This window comes from Vicugna pacos, chromosome 10 (assembly GCF_048564905.1).
Source record: "Vicugna pacos chromosome 10, VicPac4, whole genome shotgun sequence".
NCBI lineage: Eukaryota > Metazoa > Chordata > Mammalia > Artiodactyla > Camelidae > Vicugna > Vicugna pacos.
This window is the reverse complement of record NC_132996.1, coordinates 74920012-74928297: the sequence shown is the minus strand read 5'-3', so window position 1 is coordinate 74928297 and position 8286 is coordinate 74920012. Positions and strand designations below refer to the sequence as shown.

Below are 8286 nucleotides of genomic sequence, written 5' to 3'. Positions count from 1 at the left end.
GAGCAGAAGCGAAAATGGCCGAAGGGACGCCGCTCGCGTCCGGGACCGAGAGGCTGCCGGGATCGAGGCGGACTCGGCGGGCGGGGCGGGGCGGAGTCTGGGGGCAAGATGGCGGCCTCGCGGCGAGGTAAGGGGAGAGGGGTAAGGCGCTCGGGCGGGTCGTCCCGGGGACCTGGGGGACGGGGTGGAGGTCGCCCCGGGAGAGCGGCCGGTCGTCTCGGTTCTTCCCGGTGCGGGGAGGGCAGAGTGGCGGGCGTAGTTCGCCGGGGCATTACCGGGTGGACTCAGCGGTCCGCAGGGTGAGACCCCGGCCGTGGAGAGTCCGTCCGGGTCCGCGCTGCCGCCCCGCGTGGGCGCGTGCGGGGCTGCAGACCCCCGGCGCTGCGGTTACCCCTGCGGGGACAGTCGGTGCCCGCGCTCGGGGCGGACGCGCGTGTTCGCTCCCCGGGGGCCCGTCTGACCTGCGGAGCAGCGGCCGCTCCGCGTACGCCACCCGCCGAACCAGAACCCCTACGGGGCAGAGGGCGGGCGAGCGAGAAGGGCTGTCCGGGCCAGGGGCTGCGTGGGCCGGGGGCTGCCGGGGCCGGGGATTGTCCGGGGCCGGGGGCTGTCCGGGGCCGGGAACTGTACGGGGCCGGGGGCTGCCGTGGCCAGGGCTGTCCAGGGCCGGGGACTGTCCAGGGCCTGGGGTCCCAAGGGGGTGGGGCGGGGGGTCGGGCACCCCTGCTTTGAAAGCGGACACTGCCCTGCGTGCCTCGGCTGCTCGGGTTCTCGGAGCAGAGGTTGCACACCCCGAGCCTCGCCCGCTCACTAGCACAGCCGTCTAGGGAACGCCCCTCTCAGTGGCCAGGGTACCTGCCTATCAGCGCCTCGTTTAAAGTGCTGACCGCCCAACTTGGAGCCGCTCGGCTTGTGTAACCAGGGGAAAGTTCGTGTGCGACATGGGTTGTTCACTCAGCCAGATAAAAAGGGCAATTTCCATACCTCAGCTGTCCGCTGTTCACTGGAATGACTTGTGCCAAGAGACGGAGTGGTGAATAATCTAGAGGTCAGTTGGGCATCTTACAGAGAATCAGTCTCTCTGGTCTGAGTTTCATTCAGACCTTTCTTGGCATGAGGGCTACAAATCACCAGACCTTTGACCGTGGAGGGCCACTGGTACTGGTCTGCATGTGTTTTCATTTGGTGGAAAATTAAGTTTATACCAGAGGAGGACCTCTTGGCACCCCTGGAATATTACCTCAGGGCAAACATTTGTTCTCTTTGCTGCCATGTTTAACTTCTGTTCTGACACACCTGTTCACGGCTACGCTGTTGGAGTAAATTGTTGACCTAAAATGCTGAGTTCTAAAGGCCACAGCTGTATTTAGTGAGAATGAGCTCCTTTTTGTAGGTCTGAAATCATTAGAACAGCATATCCGATTGTAACTACCCTTGGTGTTAATTATTTAAACCCTATACCACTCAGGATTTTTATACGGCATTGTTTTCCCTGAGCCCCATACCTTTAATCTGTAACAATGGGCAGCTGGCAGAGAGATCTGAAGTTCTGAAGCAAACCTTCGAGAGAAGACTCGGGAGGGAGGAAAACCCCAGTTAACGTGGAATCCACCCAAATAACGCCAGGTGTCTAGGCGGCCTAGCTCGGGTCTGGAAGAGAACTGATCAGGTTTAGGGAGCGCACTTCCTGTAATGCGATCAAGTGTGCGAAGGAGCTGGGCTCAGCAGCCCTCCTTGGTTTCGTGCTCAGTACATGCTGCCTCTCCCGGAGCCAAGTTCTGAACATCACATACTCAAGTCCTGAACTGACCCGCTTGAGACCCCCAGCCAATTGAGACTCCACAGAGGAGCCTGAATTGCTGGAGGAGGCGTGGCTTATCCTTTGACAACCCCCACAAAGCTCCCCCAGGCTGGGAGTTCCTCCCCTGCCCCTGGGATGGAGAGAGCGTGCCAGCTGGTTCGCGTCGCTGCCCTGCCTGCTGTTCGGCAGCACAGCTCTGATGGGGTGTTTCCCAAATCCTCAGTAACTGCTGATGTATCTACCCATCACGAGTCTGCAGCTAGCGTGAACCTCTTCAGAGAGGAAATCTGACCCAGGGTACGTCCAGTCCAAGGGTGGGCTGAAGATCTCTTCAAACACAAACCCTGTGACTCGGAAGACCCTTCCACACAAAGTGGGGCTCTGCTCACTCCAGGGCACTGTCACCTCCGATGAGGGGAGGATGTGTAACTCCTCTGGGCTGGGAGACTGTCCAAGAGATGCACCATTAAAAGAGACTGGATTGCTGGCTTAGGAAATTCTTAGTTTTGGAGGGATATTTGGGGCCATGAATAAAATTCCAGAGGAACGCCAACGTCTTACCAACGACAAAGACTTGTAACCTGAACCAGAAAAGATTCTCAGATATACACTTGTGGCGAACATGCAGAAACCACAGAAGATGAGAAAAGCTGCCTTTGGCTCTTTCCCTGGTGGAGGAGTGGATCCTGCCTGCTGGCGTCCGGCCTCAGGCAGGGATCCGGCCTTCACTGCACAGGTGCGCCCTGTCTGCCCACCTCAGGTCCAGAAAAGCAGGTGGTCAGATCCTCCTGGGCCGGTGCAGGGTGCTGGGGAGGAACTAGCTGACGGCCACGAACAGGTGGGAGGAGGAGGACAGGCCAGCTGCACGTCCCGCTAGGACTTGGGGCCTCACTGCCTGGTACCTCTCTTCCAGGGAGAGCCTCCTCTACGGTGGTATCCTGCTGCTGCGTCCCCGCGTCCCTGCATCCCCAGGCCTCCACAGGACGACTCCTGAAGTTGGCCCTCGGCTCCTGCCTTTTGCTCCTTTAAGCCCCAATCCCACCCCCACCTTTCCCGTGAGCTCCAAGTGGTAATTCCACTTTCAGGTGGGAGGTTGATAGAGCTTCCTCCAGTGGAGCAGGCTGGCTCCCTCGCCCTCCTGCTGGTCTCCCAGGGCGGGGCGGGGGGAGCAGGAAAATGAAGCCCCTCACTTGGAAAGCTTATAAACTCGTTTTTTAGCATAGACAAGCACGAAGTATCCAGAGCTCAGGGAAGTTGTTCGGGGATATTTAACTGTCCCCCAAGAGAGAGAAATGCATTCTCTTTGAAGAAAAAGGAAAAAGGCACCTTTCTCTTTGTCTTATAACTGGTACCTGGGTCGGGGGATGCCACCTGCCTGCGGTCACTGAGGATGTGCCCAGTTCTCTTGCTCCAGCCTAGGACATCCCCGGGGGGGAGCCCCAGCCCCACCCTGGAGCCCACAGGGGGCCCTGCCAGGTAGAGGGACACCTGGGGAGGTATTAATGGAAGCCAGGCAGGGGGTTGGCGTTCAGGTCTCCGAGGCCACCTGCAAGTGCCTCAGCTGGGCCCGTGTGTCTGCAGGGCCTGCTGTCTGCCCCCTGGGTGGGCGTCCCCCGGGGCAAACACGTCTGCTGGGCCTGAGAGTCCTTAACCACTGGCCAGCTCTCGTCCGTCCCTCTGCAGGCGCTGCTTTATCTGAGGGGAACGTATTTCGCCCTTTATTTCCTGGCTACGCTCCTGATGGTCGTGTATAAAAGTAAGTCACACTCAGAAAGGCAGCTTGCAGGCACAGGTGCCCTGCCTCCTGCGACCAGCTCCACTCTGTTCTCTAGGTCAGGTTTTCACTTACCCTCACGGTTACCTGGTCCTTGACCTGGCTTTGCTGTCTCTGATGGGGATTCTGGAAGCAGCTCAGTTATACTTGGGTGAGTTGACTGAAAACCGTGTAGTACTTGGGATAACACAGTTGCTGGCTTTCCGCGTTAACCTGTAAACGTTCTTCATCTTGTAACGTGGTTCTTAGAGACACTTGATTTAAACTGCTTAACCATTGTTTGTGGGCCTCATCTAAGTGTCAGTAACGATTAGTTTATCCAGAAGCTTTGTCCACAAGACAATACTGGCAGCATCCTTGGTGGGGACACTTCCTGTTTGGAAGGCTATCGGGCGCAAGCCGCTGGGTGACGGACAGCACCGAGATTAGATCCCAGCTTAGCCATCACACCAGGGCCCCACAGTATTCACCTCACCTCCTTCCTCCCCTTCCGTTGGCCTCAGCGGTCAGGAGGCGAAGGATCTGAAAAGTTCTGTCATGTCTCCACCAGGGCTCCCTCAGCCCCCTAGTCCAGCTCCCAGGGCCCCAAGTCTGGAGCCCCTTACAGCACCCTGACAGCCAGCTCCCCACTCCTCATTGCTCACCGCTGGTGTTCAGGCCCCCACGTGCCCCAGCGCAGGCACAAGTCTGTGATAACGCCTGTTTCAAACCGGATGGTGCTGTGCGTGTCCCACTGACCCATCTAAAAAGCGCTCCTGTCGTTGGAATCGCTGATAAACCAAGGACAGCTGTACCTCCAGGCCCCGCACACCTGTGACACCCGGGCAACAGCAAACGGGTGCCTGCTGGGGACTCCAGGAGTGGATGGGAGCCCGATCTCCTCAGCTGTCCTGCTGAGCTGGCTGGGCAGTGGCACCGCCGTTGCTGGGCCCTTGCCCGCCTGCCCTCTTTGAGCCCCCGTGCATGCTGAAGGCTCCCGGCCGGGTGGTCAGCCCACGGCAGCTGGAGCTATGCGTCTTCCATGCTGACCCATTTGTTTGTGAAATACGCGCTTGCTTTGTTTTTTTGTGATACTCCTGAAGTTTTCCAGAATGACCTTAGCCAAGAGTAAAACATTTTTGGAAATGTTAAACAAAATCCCCTCAGTCCACCTGGAATTAGGAAAAGGTGTCAAAATTCAATTGGGCTCTTTTTTTTTCTTTTAAGTTCCTTTTGTGTGTGTGGGGTGGGGGGTAATTAGGCTTATTTATTTAATTTTAGAGGAGGTACTGGGGGTTGAACCCAGGACCTTGTGCGTGTTGAGCATGTGCTCTGCCGCTTGAGCTATAGCCTCCCTGCCGGGATCGGTTCTAGAAATGCAGACTCCCTCTGCCGCCCACACGGCCCACCCGGCCGTGATTAGAGCGTTGTAGCTGCCGCTGGCTTTTCCCCTCTCCTAGGAAAGCATGCCCCTTTTGGAGTTTGCTGACACTTGTCTTTCTTTCTTTTTTAACAAAGGGGCTGGGGATTGAACCCAGGACCTCATGCACGCTAAGCAGACACTCTGCCCCTGAACTGTGCCACCCCCGACACACACACCTTCACAAGTCCCGTGCAGTGGTCACGGCGGCGTCTTCTGCTGGGAGTCCTTGAGCGCCACGTGGTGTGATAAGCTGGCGTTGTCTCACAGCCTAGTCTCCAGGGCCCTCGGGCGCATACCTCCCAGAGCCCGGCTCACCTGTCACATCTGTTCTGTCCTTCAGGTGCCAAGGGCAACCTGCTGGAGGCTGAGGCACCGCTGGCCGCCAGCCTGGTCCTCACGGTGGGCAACGCCCTGCTGACGGTCTACTTCCTGCTCTGGCAGACCCTGGTGCTGTGGGCGGACTTGGTCCTCAGTGCCACACTCCTGGCACTGCACAGCCTGGAGGCCGTCCTGCAGGTGGTGGCAATTGCAGCCTTTGTCAGCTAAATGGGCGGTGCCCAGGCCCCCAGGACAGCCCTGGACAGGCGCCTCCTCCTGAGAGCTAGACTGTCCCCCAGCCATCACCTCCCTTGCCGCTGACCCGCTGACCTGCTGACTTGCCGTGGTGTCAGAAGCTCAGGTGGTGTGGGGTGGTCTGTAGATCTTCGGTGGAGGTGGGGCCTGGAACCAGGCAGAAGAGGGCGCTGGGGCCAGGGGCTGGGCACGGCAGGAGCTGGGATGGGGCTGTCTCCGAGGGGAATCACAGGGACAGGTGTGCAGCCCCCGCCTTTGGCTGGTGAGGCCCTCACTTCAGTTGCTACCCCGACCCCTGAGGACAAGGGACAGGGCCCTGCTGAAAGCAGGCAGCCAGGCTGGTGCCTCTGGGGGTCTGGCTGCCTCCCTCGGGCGTGGGGTTGGAGGTCCGTGCTCTGTGGGGTCGGGCGTGGAGCTTCGGGACAGCGGTAGGGGACAGGGGCCCTCCACCATCTGCAGGCCCGTCCTGGACCAACAGTGCACTCAGCCTTCCTTGAGAAAGTAAACAGCAGGGCGCCAGGCGGCACAAGGCCCACAAGTCCTGCCCCTTGGGGATTCTGAAGAAAGGTGATCTGCAAACCCCGGGGCTGAGGAGTGGGGGCTAGAGACTGGCTGTCACACTTTGTCCCGGAAGGATTCCAGCCATGGGGTTGGTTTTGCGAGTGCGCTGTGAGTGCTCCGTGAAGAAATCCAAGCGGACGTTTTCTAGTAACTCCTTCTTTTGTTTCAATCGCACATTGTCTGTGTTTAGAACAACCTTGTGTTCAAATATCTGGATATTTTCTCCTCACTTTATTTAAATAAATGTTTATATTTCCCTGAATTTCTCCTAATTAAAGCCACCTACCTCTGCCAGCGTTCTCCAGGGTTCTCCCCCACCCCACCCCCGTGCTGGAGCACAGGCCCCGCCCCCACCTCCCCCAGCAGCCTTTGCGTAGCACTTCCTAGTCCTGGGTCCTGGCCCTCCCTCCACAGGGGCCCACACTCTGTCTGCCTTGTCCTTTTTTTTTTTTTTTTTTTTAATATACAAGAGCCAGAAACATTTATGTCTGCCTTGTTCTTGGGGGGCGGGGTTGGGGGGACTCGAGAGACTTTTGGCTTGGGACGAGTGCACGCCTGTAGCCCCGAAGGCCAGGTGGAGGCACCCTCCTGCTTGCCCACCCTGTCCATTCAGCAGTCCCCACATCCTGCTGCCCTGGGCACTTGCCCTGTGGACTCAGGGAGGCTGGGGTGGGAAGGAAGCACCTGCTATTCGGGGGATGCTCAGTCCTGCCCCTGCAAGCCCAGGGGGCGTGTTATGTTGCCGGCCAGGTTCGTAACCTGTCTGGGGGTCTGGGCCAGGCCCTTGACACCCCCGTCACTTTGGCCACAGGGCATAACACACTCAAGGTGGCCACCAACCAGCCTGGGACTCCAGGCCCTGGCTGCATCTTTGAGAGGGTCAGTGCTCCAGATCTGGACCCACTGGCCATCACACTGATTTCAGGCGTGGAGAGTGCCCACCTCAGCCACTCCTTCCCCATGTGCCTTCCCATGTGTCGCACATCTGGGCTCAGCTCCCAAGGAGGGCCGGGGCAGGCATATGCCCTCTCCCCCGGGTTGTCGGCAGAGTGAGGAGAGAACCAGGAAGCCAGGCCTCAGGGGCAGGGCTGGGCCCGATGGTGAAGGCCACTTCCTGTGCCCTGCATAAGCTCCCCAGTAATGCCCCAGATAGCAGACCTGCCCTGGGGTCCTGGCAATGTGGGAAAGGACAGCACCCCTGACCTTCCAGGACTGAGTGTGCCTCTTCTCTGGACTCCCCAGGAAGTGCTCCGTAACAGCCCCAGCAAACACACCAGCTGCCCTGCCCTTCCTGGACCATGACCCTGGGACCCTGCCTCCTGGCACACCCTTTTCTGCTCCCCCCCACCCCAGAAACAACAGTGGGAGCCCTGGGGTCCCTGCAGGTGCCTACCACTGCCTGGTCTGCCCTCTGCCAATTCACTTCCTCTTCTCCCAGCTCGGTGGGCAGAGCCATCCTGAGGGTCGGTTCAGGAGGAGGAAAGGACAGAACTGTGGGCAGAGCTTGGGGCCTAGGCTCAGGAGGGTGTCACTGCCCAGGCAGCCTCGAGTCAACTATTTACCCTGCACTCAAGGACAGCCTGGGCCACAGACACCCCAACCCTCTCATCGGCCAACCCCGCCCCTCGGGTGCCCACACTGGGCTGGACCGACACAAAGAGAATTGAGGAGCTCCTAGATGGTGGAAGAAGGAGACCCATTCACCTGGCAAGGTCAGAGCGCAGGACTGCAGGGTCTCTGGCTGGTGATCCTGCCTTTGAGACCCACCCACAGACTGAAGCCTGGCTCTAGAGCTCCCTCCAGACCAGAGGGGCCCCCTCTGAAGAGAATAGGACTCTGCCCTGGGTCCTGGGGTGCCTGAGGCTGGGGGACACCTGGCAGGGTCAGGTCTGACCTCCCCAAGATTCCTCTCCACCCCTCTGGGGCGCATCAGCTCAGCCTGCCCCTGGAAGGTTTCAGAGCTTCACGGTGCAATGTAGCCCTGCACACCCCCGCGATGGATGGGCTCCCGGCCCCGCCCACCCGTCCGTGGGCGCCCCACCTGTAGGAGGGGGTTGGCGCAGGGGACCCCGGAGTAGGTGTGGGGACCATCGGCTGGGAGCCCCGGCGGGGGCGGGTCTGGAGCGGGGACATGGTGGGGGCAGGGCATCCACGTCCCGCCCCCGCCCCGGCCCA

General features: G+C 59.5%; 1 protein-coding gene across 4 annotated transcripts; it reads left to right on the top strand.

Annotated features, from left to right (window-relative positions):
* The first annotated feature begins 6 nt into the window (after positions 1-6).
* TMEM80 (transmembrane protein 80) lies at positions 7-6373 on the top strand. Of its 4 annotated transcripts, none has more exons than XM_006219190.4 (5): positions 7-127; positions 2715-2734; positions 3464-3557; positions 3634-3726; positions 5318-6373. In XM_006219190.4, exons 1-5 carry the CDS (start codon positions 109-111, stop codon positions 5521-5523), a joined length of 432 nt encoding a protein of 143 aa, XP_006219252.3. In that variant the 5' UTR covers positions 7-108; the 3' UTR covers positions 5524-6373. The 4 variants fall into 4 exon arrangements, 2 of the variants coding, with proteins under 2 accessions (XP_006219252.3, XP_031531023.2); XM_031675163.2 differs by having other exon boundaries at positions 2715-2856; positions 3485-3557; XR_012076884.1 differs by lacking the exon at positions 7-127 and adding an exon at positions 690-1048 and having other exon boundaries at positions 2715-2870; positions 3383-5505.
* Positions 6374-8286: the final 1913 nt, after the last annotated feature.